The sequence below is a fragment of the Ceratotherium simum genome, chromosome 6 (assembly GCF_057802395.1).
Source record: "Ceratotherium simum simum isolate JZ-2026a chromosome 6, ASM5780239v1, whole genome shotgun sequence".
NCBI lineage: Eukaryota > Metazoa > Chordata > Mammalia > Perissodactyla > Rhinocerotidae > Ceratotherium > Ceratotherium simum.
In genome coordinates, this window is record NC_141905.1 from 8635640 (window position 1) to 8653897 (window position 18258).

Consider the following 18258-nt stretch of genomic DNA (forward strand, 5'->3'; position numbering starts at 1 on the left):
TAAGACATGGCTGCAGAGAAATCAGTAAATTAGATTACAGGTAAAAATGAATGAATGAATGCACACATACATACATACAACCCCAAAAGAAGCATGGAAGAAAGAAAAAAGAGAAAAACACAGAAGAGAAGAGACATAAAGAATACAGTGAGAAGGTCTAACATCCATTTAACTAGAGTCCCTGAAAAGTAAGAAAATGGGACCGAAGCAATATGTGAAGAGATAATGGCTCAAATTTCTCCAAAAACAGATGAAGGACTTCAATTCACACTTTAAAGAATCTCAACAAATTCCAGGCAAGATAAACAAAAAGAAATCTATACATAGACACTTTACAAGAGTTTCCAATCCATGCTACACCCCTGACTTGCCTGGGGAGGCTACATGTGCCCTCTCAGCCTCAGTTTTGTAAGTGCAAAATACAACCTACTTCATAGGGATGGTAAGATGATTAAATGACATAACACATGGAAAGTGCTCAGCATGTGGCCTGACACATACTTTCTGTAACTGGCTGTAAATGTTGGTTACTGTTATCATTAACATTTGCCATACCAGGTTGAAATCCCGTGTTTACCTGGCTGTGAGGGTCGTGAAAGCAAGTTGCCTCCCACCACCAGCCCACCAACACACCTTTCTGCAGCCCAGCGGTGGCCAAGCGATCAGGGCGCCGGGATCCTCAAGCTCCGCCCCGACCCGCCCTGGCCCCGCCCACTCGTGCGTGGCCCCGCCCATACGCAAAGGCCTGAAGAGCAGTTGCCTAGCACTGTGCGTGCTGCGCTGTAGCCCCGGCAGGCGGCCGGGCCATGCCCAAGGCTGCCTTGGTCATCGTGCGCTATGGGCCGTACAGTGCTGTTGGCTTGTCCGTGGAGCACCGCACCTTCCGCCTGGAGGGCCTGCTAGGTGAGCAGCCGAGCCCAGGAGGGCCACCCAGCTGCGTGCCCCCAGGCACCTCAGCCTCTGGGTATCCGTGTAGACTGTGCCCTCTGCCTAGACCTCCTTGCTTCCTCAGACCCAGACCAAGTGCCACCTCCTCTGGAAAGTCTTCCCTGAGCCCCCACCACCCTAGGATGATTTAGCTGCTTCTGGCTTCCACTGCTTCAGTATAAGAGTGGGAACAAACATGCGCTGTGAGCCCAATGGGTGCCAGGCAGTTTACACAAATTACTTTGATAGAAAGTATTACATACCCTGCTTTACACATTGGGAAACTGAGGATCAGGAATATTAAGTGACTTTTCCAAGGTTATATGGCTGGCAAATGGCAGAGAGTCTATCCCTTGATCATTTATTCATACAACAAATCTTTATTGAGCACCTAATATGTGTTGGACACTCTTCTAGGTACTGGGGCCACACTGGTGAACAAAGATATATGTCCTTGAAGTGACCTTCTCATTGCTGACTACAGTTGACAGTTGTGCCAAGCCTCGGACAGAAGAACATAATCAGAGTGGGACCTGCCACAGGTCATAACTGGAGGAGAAAGGGGAGAGATCTGGACAGGTTTATTTGCTGGAATTGCATTTGAGTTGAGCTTGAAAGAGTAAGGAGAAACTAACAGGGTAAAGAGAAGAAAGAGCATTCCAGGCAGAGGGACTAACATCTGCAAAGGCTAGAAGCATGAACAAATGATGTATTTGTTGAACTGATGGAGGGTGAGGCTGGAGAGGTAGACAGGGCCAGATCCTGCAGGGCCATATGCAAGGTTTAGGTAGGGGGATGAAACTGTGGCTGCTCTGAGGAGAACAGATTAGAGAGGGCCAAGAATGGAAGCAAGAGACAAGTCAAGGGGCCATTGGGGTGGTCCAGGGGAGAGAGAACAGTAGCTCAGACCAGGACAGCTGTCAAGGGGTGGTGGTACCTTAAGCAAAGGCGATGGTACTCCCTGAGAGGATGGGGATGGGAGGCGAGGGTCGAGAGGATGCCCTCCGGATCCAGTCAGTGTCTGGCTTGAGCAAAGTGCTCATGGATGGAAATGCTCTGCACTAAAACTGAGAACACCAAAGATGGACCACAATTTGGAGGAACGTGCTCATTTTGGACATATTAAACTTCACGTGTTTTCAGCCACATAGATGGAGGTAGGGAGTCGGCTCTGCAGTTCTGGAGGTCAGAGAAAAAGTCTAAGCTGGAGATACAAAGGTATGAGTCATTGACTTGGGGAGAACATATAGAATGAGAAGAGAGCCCAGGACTGAGTCTTCATAAACGCCATTATATGACCCAAACTCAGGATCTTCCAGGCAAAATGCTGTGGGAGTCCAGAGGACACAAAATCAACAATCAGGGAAGGCCTCCTGGAGGAGGTGGCATTTGAATTCCAGTTTGGAGAATGGGTAGAATTTCAATCAGCAGAGAATGTTGGTTTCTCTGAGAGAACAGTTGATTGAGAAATTTCTGTTGTAAATAGCTCAGTGTTATTTGGTGATGCTTAAAATGTTCTGTGGTCTTGGCTAGGGACACTGCCTGAATAACTGACCCTTTGCTTCTTCCCCCTCTGATGAGCCCCACCCACTGACCCCTCACCTCACAAGCCACCTCTAGTTTATGTTCACTGAATGATGAGGCTCAGCAGCTACAGCATTTCTTTGAAAATAAGGTGGATCTTAGACTGCTGGGAAGGAATCTTCATTCAGGAGTTCTCGGAGCCTTTTCACTTCCTCTGTCTTTAGGCTTTTGACTTTTGCAGACATTTTTTCTTTGCTCCAGCCCTAGAGGCTACGAGCTTCTCCTGTCCAACCCAATCCCACATTTTCTGTCTTAGTTCAACTATTTCTTTTTTTTTTTTGTATCTCTTTTTTATTGTGGGAAAATATATGTAACATAAAATTTGCCTTTTTCACCATTTTTAAGTGTACAATTCAGTGACGTGAATTACATTCAAAATGTTGTGCAGCCATCACCACTTCCTATTTCCAAAATGTTTCAATATTCCAAACAGAAACTCTGTACCCAGTAAGCAGTAACTCCCTATCACTCCCTCCCCCCAGCTCCTGCTAACTGCTAACCTACTGTCTCTATTACTTTGCCCATTCTAGATATTTTATGTAGGTAAAATCATACAATATTTGTCCTTTTGTATCTGGCTTATTCCACTTAGCATAATATTTTATTTTCGAGGTTCAGCTGTGTTGTAGCGTGTATTAGTACTTCATTCTTTTTTGTGGTCAAATAATACTCTGTTTGTGTGTCCATACCACATTTTGTTTATCCATTCATCTGTTGATGGGCACTTCAGTTGTTTCCACTGTCTGGTTATTGTGAATAATGCTGCTATGAACATTGGTGTTCATCTGAGTCCCTGTTTTCAATTTGGGGGGGATATATATCTAGGAGTGGAATTGCTGGGTCATATGGTAATTCTATGTTTAACTTTTTGAAGAACTCGCAAACTGCTTTCCACAGTAGCTGCACCATTTTACGTTCCCACCAGCAATGTACGAGGGTTCCAGTTTCTCCACATCCTTGCCAACACTTGTTCTTTTCTTTTTTGTTTTTTTAATTGTAGCCATCTTAGTAAGTGTGAAACAGAATCGCATTGTGGTTTTTATTTGCACTTCTCTGGTGACTAATGATGTTGAGCATCTTTTCCTGTGCTTATTGGCCATTGGTGTGTCTTCTTTGGAGAAATGTCTATTGAAATCCTTTGCGAATTATTTAATTGGACTGTTATTTTTGTTGTGGGCTTGGAAAAGTTCATTATATATTCGGGATGCTAGACCTTTATAAGATATATGATTTGCAAATATTTTCTCTTTGTAGATTGTCTTTTCACTTTCTTAATAGTGTCCTTTGATACACAAAAGTTTTTAATTTTAAATAAGTTCAATTTTTCTCTTTTTCTTTTTGTTGCCTGTGCTTTTGGTATTTAAGAAATCATTGCCAAGTCTAAGGTCATGCAAATTTGCCCCTATGTTCTCTTCTAAGAGTTTTATAGTTTCTAAATTTAGATCTTTGATCCATTTGGAGTCTTTTATATATGGTGTAAGATAAGGGTCCAACTTCATTCAAAAGATACTCATGTGGATATCCAGTTTTCCCAGTACTTTTTGTTAAAAACTGTTCTTTGCCCATTGAATGGTCCTGGCACTCTGTCAAAAATCAGTTGCCCATAGATGTGATGGTTTATTTCTGGCTCTCAGTTCTATTCATTTGGTCTATATGTTTATCCTTAAGACAGTACCACACTGTTTTGATTACTATAGCTTTGAGTAAGTTTTGAAATCAGGAAGTGTGAGTTCTTCAACGTTATTCTTTCTCAAGACTATTCGGGCTATTCTGGGTCCTTTGAAATTCCCTATGAATTTTAGGATGAGTTTTTCCATTTCTGCAAAAAAAAACACCATTGGGATTTTGATAGAGATTGCATTGAATCTGTATAATGCTTTGGGAAGTATTGTCATCTTAACAATATTAAGTCTTTCAATCCAGGCACACGGGGTGTCTTTCCATTTATTTAGGTCTTCTTTAATTTCTTTTAGTAATTTTTGTAGTTTTCAGTGAACAAGACTTGCACCTCCTTGATTAAATCTATTCCTAAGTGTTTTGTTCTTTTAGATGCTATTGTAGTTGGAATTGTTTTCTTAATTTCCTTTTCAGATTGTTTATTGCTAGTGTATAGAAGTACAACTGATTTTTGTGTGTTGATTTTGTGTCCTTCAACTTTGCTAACTTTGTTTATTAGCTCAAACAGTGTTTTTGTGGATTCTAGGGTTTTCTAGATATAACATCATGCCATCTGCAAATCGAGTTAGTTTTACTTTTTTCTTTCCAATTTGGATGCCTTTTATTTCTTTTTCTTGCCTAATTTCTCTGACTAGAACTTCCAATACTGTGTTGAATAGAAGTGGCAAAAGCAGGCATCCTTGTCTTGTACCTGATTTTAGGGGAAAAGCTTTCAGCCTTTCTCCATTGAGTATGATATTAGCTGTGGATGTTTCTCATATGGCCTTTGTCAAGTTGAGAAAGTTTCCTTCTATTCTTAGTTTGATTAGAGTTTTATCGTGAGAGAATGTTGGATTTTGTCAAATTCTTTTTCTAAATCAATTGAGATGATTATGTGTTTTTGTTTCCTTCATTCTATTAATGAGGTATATTACATTTATTGATTTTTATATGTTGGGCCACCATGTATTCCTGGGATAAATCCCACTTGGTTATGGAGTATAATTCTTTTACTATGCTAGCTACGGAATTCAGTTTGCTAGTTTTTTGTTGAGGATTTTGCGTCAATATTCATAAGGAATATTGGTCAGTAGTTTTCTTTTCTTATGGTGTCTTTGTCTAGCTTTGGTATCAGAATAATGCTGGCCTCATAGAATGAATTTGCAAGTATTCCCTTCTCTTCAATTTTTGGAAGAGTTTAAGAAGGATTAGTGTTAATTCTTCTTTAAATATTTGTTAGAATTCACCAGTAAGGCCATCTGGTCCTGGGCTTTTCTTTATTGGGAGGTTTTTGAGTATTGATTCACTCTCCTTATTAGTTCATAGGTCTGTTCAGATTTTCTGTTTCTTCTTGAGTCTGTTTTGGTAGTCTGTGTGTTTCTAGGAATTTGTCCATTTCATCTAGGTTTTCCAATTTGTTGGTGTATAGTTAATAGTATTCTTTTATAATCCTTTTTATTTCTGTAAAATCAGTTGTAATGTCCCCTCTTTCAATGATTATTTTAGTTATTTGAGTCTTCTCCCTTTTGACTTAGTATAGATAAAAGCTTGTCAATTTTGTCGATCTGTTCAAAGAACCAGCTTTGGGTTTCGTCGATTTTCTCTATTGTTTTTCTATTTTCTGTTTTGTTTATCTCCACTCTAATCTTTATTATTTAGTTCCTTCTGCTAGCTTTGGGTTTGGTTTGCTCTTAGTTTTCTAGTTCCTTAAGCTGTACAGTTATATCATTGACTTGAGACCTTCTTTTTTAGTGTAGGCATTTATAGCTATAAATTTCCCTCTGTGCGGTGCTTTCACTGCATCCTGTAAGGTTTTGTTGTTTTGTTTTGTTTTGTTTTTGGTGAGGAAGATCAGCCCTGTGCTAACATCTGCCAATTCTCCTCTTTTTGCTGAGGAAGACTGGCCCTGGGGTAACATCCATGCCCACCTTCCTCCACTTTATATGAGACGCTGCCACAACACGGTTTGCCAAGCAGTGCGTCGGTGCGTGCCCGGGATCTGAACTGGCGAACCCCAGGTCTCCGAAGCAGAGCGCGCGCACTTAACCACTTGCGTCACCGGGCTGGCCCCATGCATCTTGCAAGTTTTGACATGTTGTGTTTTTCTTTTCATTCCTCTCAAGATATTTTCTAATTTCCCTTATGATTTCTTCTTTGACCCATTGGTTGCTTAATATATTGTTTAATTTCCAAATATTTGTAGATTTTTCCAGATTTCCTTCTGTTATTGATTTCTAGTTTCATTCCATTGTGGGAAGAAAAGATACTTTTTAAGATTTAATTCTTTTAAAATTTATCTAGACTTCTTTAGTGGCCTAAAATATGGTCTATTCTAGAGAATGTCCCATGCACACTTGAGAAGAATATATGCTCTGCCTTTGGTAGAATGTTCTATTTATATGTGTTAGGTCTACTTGGTTTATAATGCTGTCCAAGTACTCTATTTCCTTATTGATAGTCTGTCTAGATGTTCTATCCATTAGAACATACAGCAGTGTTCTGTTTCAGTGAAAGTGATAAAAGGGATGTATCAAAGTGATACTTTGAAAGTGATGTATCAAAGTCTCCAACAATTAATGTAAAACTATTTCCCCCTTCAATTGTGCCGATTTTTGCTTTATAAATTCTGGGGCTCTGTCGTTAGCTGTGTATATATTTATAATTGCTATTCTTCTCAATGGATTGGAACTTTTATTAATATATAATGTCCTTCTTTGGCTCTTGTAAACTTTTTGAGTTAAAATCTAGTTTGTCTGGAAATAATATAAATAACCTGGCTCTCTTTTGGTTATTGTTTGCATGGAATATTTTTTTCCATCTTTTCACTTTCAACCACTTTGTGTCTTTGTATCTAGAGTGAGTCTCTAGTAGACAGCATATAGATAGATTGTGCTTTTTTATCCATTATGCCAATCTCTGCCTTTTAACTGGAGAGTTTAATCCATTTACATTTAAAGTAACTACTGATAAGGAGAGACTTACTTCTGCCATTTAGCTATTTGTTGTCTGTATGTCTTATTTTATTTTTGTTCCTCAATTCCTCCGTTACTGACTTTTTTTAATTTAGTTGATTTTTTGTAATGTACTATTTTGATTCCATTTTCCTTTCTTTTTCAGTATATTTTTACATTATTTTCTTAATGGTTACTTTAGGGATTACAATAAACATCCTAAACTTATAACAACCTAGTTTAAATAATATCAACTTAATTTTCACTAGTATGCAAACAACCTGCTCCTATATACTCTGTCCCTCTCCCTTTATATTGTTATTGCCATAGATTACATCTTTATACATTGTGTGCCCATTAACATAGATTTATAATTATTGTATTGTTCATTTGCCTTTTAAATCATATAGGGAAAAAAGAGGAGTTACAAACCAAAAGTGCACTAACAGTTGCTTTTGTGATTACCTCTGTAGCTCCCTTTATCAGTGTCCTTTAGTTCTTCGTATGGCTCCATGTTATTCTCTAGTGTTCTTTCATTTTAGCCTGAAGCACTTCCTTTAGTGTTTCCTGTAGGGCAGGTCTATTAGCAACAAATTCTGTCAGCTTTTATTTATCTAGAAATGTCTTGATTTTTCCTTCATTCTTGAAGGGTAGTTTTGACATACATAGAATTCTTGTTTGATGGTTGTGGTGGTTAGTTTTTGTGTCAACTCTCAACTAGGCTTTGGTGCCCAGTTGTTTGATCAAACACTAGTCTAGATGTTGCTATGAAGGTATTTTTTAGATGTGATTGACATTTACACTCAGTAGACCTTAAGTAAAGCAGATTACCCTCCATAATGTGGGTGGGCCTCTTCCAATCAGTTGAAGGCCTTAAGAAGAGACTGAGGTTTCCCAAAGAAGAAATTCTCCTCAAGACTGTGACATAGAACCCCTGCCTGTGTCTCCAGGCTGCCTGGCCTGTGGAATTCAGACTCAAGTCTGCAACATCAACTCTTACCTGAATTGCCAATCCTATAGACTTCAGGCTTACCAGCCTTCCCAATCATATGAGCCAATTCCTTAAAGTAAATCTCTCTCTCCCTCCACTCCACCTCTCTCTTTCTATCTCTGTCTATGTATATAATCTGGTGGTTCTATTTCTCTGGAGAACTCTGACCAATACAAGTTTTTTTCTTTCTGTACTCTAAATATACCATCCCACTGCCTTCTGGCCTCCGTGGTGTCTGATGAGAAAGCATTTAGCTGTTAATCTTATTGAGGATCTTTGCAAATGACAAGTCACTTCTTTTTTCTCCTTTCAAGATTCTTTCTTTATCTTTGTCTTTTGACAATTTGACTATAATGTGTCTCAGTGTGGATCTCTTTGAGTTAATCCTTCTTGGAGTTAGTTGAGCTTCTTGGATGTGTATTTTCATCAAATTTGGGAAATTTTCAACCATTATTCCTTCAAATATTCTTTCTGCCTCTTGCTTTTTTCTCCTTCTGGGATTCCCATTATCTGTATATTGGTACATTTACTAGTGTCCCATAGGTTCCTTAGGCTCTGTTCACCTTTATTCATCCTTTATTCTTTCTGTTCCTCAGACTCAGTAATTTCAATTGTCCTGTCTTTAAGTTCACTAATTCCTTCCTCTGCATGCTCAAATCTACTGCTGAACCTCTCTAGTGAATTTTCCATTTCAGTTGTATTTTTCAACTCCAGAATTTCTATTTGGTTCCTTTTCAGAATTTCTCACTTGATGGATGTTCTCATTTTGTTCATACATCATTCTCCTGGTTTCTTTCAGTTCTTTGTCCATGATTTCTTTTTGTTCTTTGAGCACGTTTACGATAGTTGATTTAAAGTAAGTCTAATGTCTGGGTTTCCTCAGAGAAAGTTTTTATCAATTTATTTTTTCCCTTTAATGTCTAATACTTTCCTGTTTCTTTGTATACTTCTAAATTTTTTTGTTCAAAACTGCATATTTGAATATTACAATATAGTGACTCTGGAAATCAGATTCTCCCCATTCCCCAGGGTTTGATGTTCTTAATTGTTGAAGGCTTAGCTTGTGTTCAACTAGTTTCGACAGAGATTTCCTTGAATGGCAGGAGCTTTAAAACAAACAAAAAAATAAAACAAAAAGAAAGCCTCTCCCATTCTTTATGTGTTTGCTCTATGTTGAGACACTCCTTTAATACTTAGCAGGGCTGTTTACAATTTTGCCTCAGCCTTTAGTTCCTGCTTTCACTGAGTCTATCGATCAACCAGTGGTGAAAGCTTAGGGTCTTCCTGAGTCTTCTGTGAGCTTGCATCCTGTTCTGGGCATGCGTTTGGCGTTCTAAATGCTCCAGTACATGCAGGTGCTTTCAAACGCTCTAATTTCCCACAGAAACTCTCTCCCCCGCTTTTCCTCCCAGGCTTTATGAAGTTTATTGTATGTCTTAACAGTCTTTTGCCCGGACAGCTTCGGGTTTTTCATTTACCTTACAATGTTTTCGAGCATTGCCCACAGCTTTTCAACCCTGCATGAGTTCCAAGTTAGGTGAAACAAAGACGAGCACCTTGTGTCAGTCCTTTAGGTAGCCCCCAGACAGGTTAGAACAGACAAGCACAAGAATCTGCAAATAAGATCTGCTCTCCTCCCTCTGGGAACAAGACCAGGGTCCCATACTGGGAACAAGGGCTGCTATCTTCAAGACTGCCACCAAGCCAGGGAGGAGGTGGGGCAGGCGCAAAAAAAGATGACACAAAGCTTTCTTACCATTTTAAAGTTGTCTTTTTCTTGATTCAGCATTCACTTGTTTGCCACCTTTGACTATTTTCCGAAGTTCTGACAAAGTTGTTTCTGACAGTTTCTGGTTGTTTTTTCAATGTTTCCATGGAGGAATGGGAGTTTGGTGCTGCCTACTCTACCATTTTGCTGATACCTGCAGATACTTTTTAATTGTGTTTCTTACTGCTGCCACAATCAGCATGCTTGTATAGAGGTCAGTTAGATCATTTACATACCAAGAGTTATATTAAAGCAGAATGCATACACAACCATTGTGTTGTAAAGTACAACTTACGAGTCTTGGAAGGAAAACTCACCATCTAGTCTGCACACAAATCCTGTTGGCTCTACTCGTCACCTCTCCTTGGTCACTTGTCTCCTGCTTACATTCTTGGCACTATTGGCAGAGAGATGGCCTGAGCAGATATTGAGCACAAGGGCTCTGAAGTCCAATCTATCTGGTTTTGAATTGGTCTCCACTGTTTAGTAGCTGTGTGGCCAAAGTCAAGATCAAGTCATTTTTACCTTTCTGAGCCTCAGTTTACTTATTGGTAAAATGGGAGAGAATCTCTGTGTCACTGATGTGAGAATCCAATGTGAAAATGTGTGTAGAGTCATGAACACTATACTCGCACATAGTAAGTGCTTAATAAGCCTTAGCTCTTATTATTCTAGGGGAAGGGGTCCCTGGGAAGGGGAGGAGGGAGTAGCTTGGGGCATGTTGGGGAGCAGCAAGCAGTTGGGTCTAGCTAGAGGACGGTGTGCAGCAAGAGAGTCAGGCCTGTTTTCCTCTGGGCAATGGGGAGCCAGTGAAGTTTCTTGAGCTAAAGAATGATGAGATCAAGGTTGTGCTTTAAGAGGCTAATTCTGAAGGAAGAGATTTGGGAATAAGTTGGAGAAAATAATTATTAAGAAATACTGAGGTTAGAAATCACATTCGGGAGTTGAGGAGAAAGACAAAAGCAAATTTGAGTCAGAAGTAGTTATGACTTTAAATGACATCTATATGCTGATGACTCCATCTTATATCTCCAATCAGGACCTCTCATTGTCATTGGGTTGTTTAGTAGGCATCTCAGACACTAATACATCCAAAATTTCTAAACTGGCCTCCTAATACTCGCCCCCATACCAACCCCTCCTGCATTCTTCCCATCTCTGTTCGTAGCAGCTCCATTCTTTCAGTTACTGAGGCCAAAAACCTTGCAGGATCTTTCTCTCCTCTCCTTCCCTCAAACTCCTCATTTAGTCTAGCAGCACCTCCTTTTGGCTCTATCTTCAAAGCATCCAGACAGAATTCAACCACTTCTCACCCTCCCTCCCACTCTCCACCTCTTTGTCCAAGCCACCATCATCTCCTGCCTGGATCACTGCCCCGGCCTCCTCACCAAGCTCCCTGTGACCATCTTTGTCCCCCCTGCAGTCTGTTCTCAGCACCAAAGCCAGGGGGAGTCATTAAACCTGAGTCAGAGCATGACCTGTGCCTCCAAGAACATTCCAGTGGCTCCCAGCTCACTCAAGGTAGAAGCCAAAGGCTTACAGTGGCCTACCAGACTCCTAGTGACCTCCCTGAGCTCATTTCCTCCCATCGCTACTTACCCTCTGCCCTCATCACCCTGCTCCAGCCACACCCGCCTCCTCGCTGACCCTTGAACGCTCCCTGCACTTTCACCTCGGGGCTTGGCAGTTGCTCCACCGGGAATGATCCTTCCCCAGATTCCTGCCCGGTCTTCATTCTTCACTCTCTCTCAGCCTTCGGGTGTCAACACTTCCGTCTGCCTTCCTCTTCCTTATCCCCCTTTCCTCCTCTTTTATTTCTTCTTAATGCTCATGAGTATCTAACATAAGATATATTTCACCTATTTACCTTGTTATCCATCTCTCCTACTGGGATGTATGCTTCAGGGGAGCAGGGAGTCTTGTCTCTTCTGTTCTCTGCTGTGTCCCACTGTCTGGAATTGTGCCTGACACATCTTAAAGATCGATAAATATTAGTTAAAATGAACCTGCATGGAGCTGAATGCTGGAACCACAGGAGGTGAGACTGCAGAGGAAGCAAGAAAAGACAGAACCGGACAGATGGCAGGAATTGGCAGTGGTCCCTCTGAGGGGCACAGAGGTAGGAGAGAACCTGGAGGCACAGGAGGCAAGTGAGATGAGAATTTCAAGAAGAAAATCGCTAATGGGCACCAAACTGTTAAGCAGGAGTTAGCTCTAGAAAAAGATGAATTTACGGTTGATGAAGGACATAGAAAAAGAGTGTTCTCAAAGACTTGTGATGGGAGGGTAAATTGGCACAGTAACTTTTGAGGGCAACTTGGCAGTGTCTTAAAATGTAACCACATATTGTACAATGCAGCTGTTCCATTTCTCAGTTTCTTCCGTATATACATAAGATATATTCGCAAATGTACAGGGAGGCATGCCCGTGAGTGTTTTCTGCAGCATTCTTGGTGACAGTGAAAAATTGGAAACAACCAGAAAAAGGAATGGCTGCATAAATTACAGTACATCCGTCACGTGGAATGCAGTGCAGCAGATCTATGCATATTGACAGGGCTAGATCACCATGACATCGTGTTCACGAACTGAAGCATGTGCCTGAATTCCATGTACGCTATGAAGCCGCTTCCATTGAAAAAGACAAAGGGAAGGGGAGGGAGAAGAATTACGGGTGATTTTAAAAATTTTGTCCTTTACTTTTCAATAATTTTTAAGATTTTTTAAAAATCATGGGTCTGCATTACATTTACAATCTGATAAAATTTTAAAGTTTAAAATGTATTTTTTTTTACCAGCAAAAGTATTTTAAAAGAGCAAGAAAGGCAATAGGTCAGAGAGTCAATCTGTTAGGAGGGTTGGGGGGAAGCGGGTGAGCCATTGAATGCGCTGATGGCTCTTCACCTCTGAGAGCGCGGGTTCGGGAGAAGGTGGGCTGAAAGCTCCGACTGCAGGAGGTAAAGGAGTGGGTAGAGACGAGGAAGCAAAGGGCACAGACAGCTCTTCCCACTGTAGGGGAGGGGAGGGCATATTTTGAGCTCAAGGGGAGAATTTTTATGGTTGAAGGAGACTTAAGTAGTGCAAGGTATCAGCAGGTGGTTGATTTTCCAAGTCAGCTTTGCATATCCCTGAATGATAATGCATTTAATACTGGCAGCCAACATTCACTGAGGGCCGAGGACAAATGCCAGGCTGTTAGCAGAAGCCAAGTAAGGAGCATCTGCTCCCCCCTCTCTGTCCCACACTCCACCCACCACTTTAGACCCAACAGAGCCACCATAACAAGCACAGAGGGGTGCATTAACAGGCCCTCACCTGTGAAATATGCATCTGAATTCTATGTGTTTCTTTAAAAATTATAGCCCTTTATCATTTCCTGAAGCCCTGCTGGTTTTGGAAATATGCCTGATCTTTCGTGAACTTCCTATGCCTTAAGCAATCTGAAAAGTTTTGTTCTTTATTACCCACAAATTATAATAGCTCAGCAAAAATGTCTCTGCTCTGGCCTCAATACTGATGAAACTAAACCAACTAACACTTAATAAAAAGTTAGTAATTTCCCTGGCTATGGTTGCTCCTTGCCTGCTGTACATAAGTCTCCCAAATGACTCACTAGAAGGAACTAGAAAGAATTGAAAATGACACATAAAAAGAGAATCCGCCCTTATTTAGCTAAACCACTCTGTGTGTCATCCTCCGTCCCTAGCTATGCATTAGCTGCACACATTAATTGGCATTGGCATTGCGTCTGTGCCCAGCGGAGGAGGGGAGATGCCTGTCTGTCTCTTTGCCTTGACTTCCTAACCAGCAGCATTTAAATCATTCACAGATGGTGCCCAGTTCCGCCCGCACTGAGAGGAGGGAGGCTTTTCTGTGTCCCTTCAGTTTACCCAGATCCCCCTTGAAGAATGAGGTGCCACTTCAAAGAGGCAGGCGTTCTGCGGGTGGCCTTACAGCTTCTGGTTGATTTATGCTGGAGTTTAGCCACTGCCTTTGCAAAGACTTTGTTGCATGGAGTATATTTATCTGACCTTTCTTTGAGTAGACAGCCCCATAGCAGCTCATAGGAAAAATGGGTCCTCCATGGAGAGAGGTGGCATTTGGATGAGCTGCAGGAATTCTGGTGCTTCAACGAGTTTGATCCCTTAAGCCTGCACTGGCTGCCCTAGAGCTGGGCTCAACACGTCCTGGACTGATGAGAAGGGAGGGGGCAGGCTTCTTGAGGGTGAGTGTACAATGTAGCCTCTGAGGTGGCTTATTGCTTTAATGGGAATCAGACTTAGGTCACTCAGGGTCCAAAAGAGTCATTGGAGGTTCCCAGCACCATTATGAGCTTGTTTATTCAACAAACTGTATTAACACTGGGCACCTGGGACAGATTATCGTCAATGAGGGAGATGCACGCCCTTTAAAGGCCCCATGCTTTGCGACTGTACAGAAGGTAAAGTGAGGAGTGGTATGCTCTCGTAAGAGGATTTCTTCCTGTTGGACCCTGTTTGCTGAGATATGAGGCAGAACCCCATTATTCAGTACATCCACCTCCATAGGATGGGTGATTCAGTGGATCAAATCCTGTTTCTTAGATACAGCTTGCCATGAAAGAGTACCACTGTTCTCATAAAACAAATCCCAAACCCAGATGCTACTTGGGCATGAGGCTCGGTCAGACCGGGTCCTGCAGGGAAAGCGTCACGGCCGGCTGCGGGGTACACACCTTCCCGGGGCTCCTCCTGCAGAGCCCCTCCTCACTTACACTGCGGTCACAGGGACCAGCCCCAGACAGAACCTGCGCCCTCTTTCGCTCCAGAACCCCAGGCCTTAGAGAATTGGTGTTGGTTGTTAGTAGGATAGAGGCAGCCCATGCCCCCAGAGGTGAGGTGTAAGGTGGGAGTGGAGAAGCTATTCTGTTCCCGATTTATTCCTGTCAAGTTGAAGTACATTTCCCAGGAATGTCTTCAGACAATGTAAAGCCAAGGTCGTGGAGACCGAATTGCCTCCTACCTACCCACTTGCAGCTTTGCCCTCTCCAGCTACACCTCCCCTCCCCTGAGGGGGCACTGCTGGGGGCGTGTATGATCCCCAGAAATCTCTGCCTATGGACTGCCTTTACGCTTCCTAGACAATCCACTGGCCATTCCAAACTGGATGCATTTCTTCATTTAAACAAGTCACTGGTCCAAGACGAGTGCCTTCCTCCAAAGATGTTTAAGAACAAGACACTTAAATAGGATACAATAGCATAAATATGCCAAAGAAAAGATGCGGGTGTTCTGTAGAGAGAGGCTTTAGCTGATGCAAGGTCAATTAGGGCCACCACTGGGTGCCCAAGGAGCGCTATCTTGTTAATGGAGATCCTCGCTGAGTTGCTTTCTGAAGTTCCTTTCCAGAAGTGAAATTAAAATCATGCAATTAAAATGTTCACAGTTGGGGCTGGATGTTCTTGAACTGATTGAAAGATGAAGTGGACACACCAACATTTTGAAACAGCAATTGTCTCTGTAATTAAATGCAATTAACTGACATAACTGTCTGCTTTTCCCCTGTAAGACTGATTGAAATGCTAAGACTTAAAAACATGCCCCCCACTAGATTTCATTTTCCATCCTAACCAAAATTCTCACTGGTGTATGAAGACTGCCAAAGGTGGTGATTTCACACACCAACTCTAACACAATGTTATAGGGTGAACATAGCAAGAAAACCAGGGAGAAACATGTTGGAGAAAATCGAGCCCCAGGCTGTTCAATGCCCATCATTTCTCCTAAATCTGTATACTCTCGCATTTCCATAATAGAGAATAAATCTAGCCACTTTTCTGTAGCTGATCTTTAGGGAAGGAGCCATTGAATTAAGTAATAACCAAAATGCAGAGTCCAGAGGTGAGAAAAAAGCTTAGTCCTTTAGCTTTTTAAAAAAAACCTTTTTTTCTGATTATTATAGAAGATCTGGAAAATGCTAAAAGAATAAAGAGAAAAAAAGTTTCTCATAATCTTACCACAGAGAGATAACCACTGGGTATTTTCTCCTTTTTTCCTATTACGTATACATATTTTAATTAATATTGAATATATATTTTAATATATGCTATATATGTACCCTGATTTTTTTGCTTATAGTACAAGTATTTATCTTGCTAGTAAAGAAATTCATAAACATGTTTTTGAAATGTCCAAATAAAATCTCATCATGTGGACTTACCACCATTTACTTGGCCATCCTCTTACTAGTGGGCACATAAGTTATTCACAGTATTTTGCTATTATAATACTACAGAAAGGAACCTCTTGTCACGAAAATCTGCCTGTATTTCTGATATTTTTCTTAGGAAGCTTTCTTGTAAGTACAATTTCCTGGGCCAGAGATTAGAATCGTTTTTTAATTCTAATTTTTTTTAAAGCTTTTGAGGTTTTTGGCACGTACTGCCAAACTGCCCTCCAGAAAGGTGACCAATTTATGTTTCCATCAGCAAAGTAAGAAGTTACCTAATTTGTTGCATCCCCTCCAACATTGAATATCGTCTCTATAAGGAAAGCTAAAAAAACTCTTCCTAGAAAAGCTCATATTTTAACAGATCATGTGGCTCAGGGGCAAATCACAACCAAATCCTGAATTGCTCAGGCCTCTGGCTGTGCTTCCCAGCAAAGGTGAGGGCACATGGGGACCAGCACCAGGCAGGTGCCACCAGGGCGCTTGAGTTATAGCCGTGATCAACTGGCCTACAGACCAGCTGCTGTCATCCCTAAGGATGTCTGCATATCTGCTTAACTTGGAGTCTGTTCCCATTTCACTCACATGCTTCTCCATCTTTTCCAGCTGTGTTGGCAGAAGATGGACACCAGGTCATCCTAGAGAAGGTGGAAGACTGGAACACGGTAGAACTCGTGGTGAATGAGGAAGTTGTCTTCCACTGCAACATCAAAGACTTGGAGTTCGGTAAGTTGGGAACTTGGAGTTCCAACCAGCATTTTGCCTTCTCTGAGGCACTTCAGTTTCTAGTTGAAGTGCTGAGTGTGTCATGCCGAAATTCAAATTGGGTTTGTTTCTGAGTCTTAAATTCTTACTTAAAGCCCTGTGCTCTGTGGCACATGAATGATCGCATCCTAGACCGCGCACAATAAGGTGCTAGAAGCTCTGGGCTTCTTCCCGGAACACTGGAAACAGAAGAGGGAACAGAAAGAAAATGAATTTTTAGCCCTAGGATTCAAATGATATGATGGGAATTTAGGGATAATAGGTTTTTTGGGTTTTTTCTTTCTTTTTTTTTTTTTGCCCTTTAATAATATGTATTTTATTATATTTGCCTTCAAAATGTTTTTTTCCATTTGATTATTCTATCTAGGCTTGCTAAGAAAATTAGAGCCGATATGCCAGCAGTACATGGCCTTATCAGCAGCATTCTAAGAATTTCTTTGCCCTGGAGACCTTCTGGTCTGGAAGGCTGGCATTATGCATCCCTCACTCTGCTCAGAAGTAAAGCTTTTGCAATCCACTAATACTTTACTAAAGGCTAGTTAAAAATTTACATGCCTGTGTACTTTGAAAATGCTCTCCTAGTGGAAGCTGTACATACATCTTACATGACATGAAATTGTATATAAAGCTGACCAAAAAAAATTATGTCTGTTTCCCTAGGAGGTGATGGTAAACTAGACCCACTGTGCAAAGAAGCCAGGATAGCCGTGCTAAATGCCTGCTGATCTCCTCAGCGGGACAGGCCTGTCAAGTCAACAGAACAACAGCTGTCTCCGGCTGTCCTGGGATGCAAACAAAAGCGGCCATTCTGGGCCTGGATGCTGGACTCTACCAGTCAGAACGCGGCGACAGCAGCCTGCCCTTCAGCCTGCATGGCATGCAGTTTCTCACCTGGTTGCGAGGACACGGGGCCCACAAAAATAATCAAACCACATCATTTGCTCATCTCTCAATCTCTACCCATAGGGAGAGCCCTCCAATATCAGGTACGCGTTGAGCTGAAGGAAATAATAAAATGCAATCTAATAACAAAGCACCATCCCTTCCTAATAACGCATAGTTGCCAGAAGCATCTGAGATTCCATTCTGTAGTAAGCGAAGAGCAAGGAAGAGGTAAAATTAAAGATGGGCAGGAGAGGGGAGGGTGGGGGAAGGCAGAACAGTGGCCTTTGAAAATCTGAAGCCAAAGTTAATGTCAGTATTTGGAAACCTGGCTATTCCTGCAGATTTATTTCTTATTCCCAATGGAATAATATTTAAAATGCTAATATACAATTACCTAAAGTCAAATCTTCAGTCATTCTCTTTAAAACAAGAAAATTATCTGCCTTCCAACAGGCTGTTCTGAAGAGGGCCCAAAAGAGGCCAGGGCAGGAGGGTAAAGTGGCTCCCCTGTCCCTCTGGAGGAA

The 18258-nt window shown here is 41.5% G+C and overlaps 1 protein-coding gene across 1 annotated transcript; it reads left to right on the forward strand.

Moving 5' to 3' along the window:
- The first annotated feature begins 806 nt into the window (after positions 1-806).
- Positions 807-17973, forward strand: C6H10orf53 (chromosome 6 C10orf53 homolog). Its single transcript, XM_014789044.2, has 3 exons — positions 807-903; positions 16691-16810; positions 17510-17973. The coding sequence occupies exons 1-3, from the start codon at positions 807-809 to the stop codon at positions 17572-17574; spliced, it is 282 nt and encodes a 93-aa protein (XP_014644530.1). The 3' UTR covers positions 17575-17973.
- Positions 17974-18258: the final 285 nt, after the last annotated feature.

Coding starts and splice junctions, on each gene's coding strand:
- C6H10orf53 (XM_014789044.2), top strand. CDS start 807: ATGCCCAAGGCTGCCTTGGTCATCGTGCGCTATGGGCCGTACAGTGCT. Junction 904..16,690: donor CCGCCTGGAGGGCCTGCTAG/GTGAGCAGCCGA, acceptor CATCTTTTCCAG/CTGTGTTGGCAGAAGATGGA. Junction 16,811..17,509: donor CATCAAAGACTTGGAGTTCG/GTAAGTTGGGAA, acceptor CTGTTTCCCTAG/GAGGTGATGGTAAACTAGAC.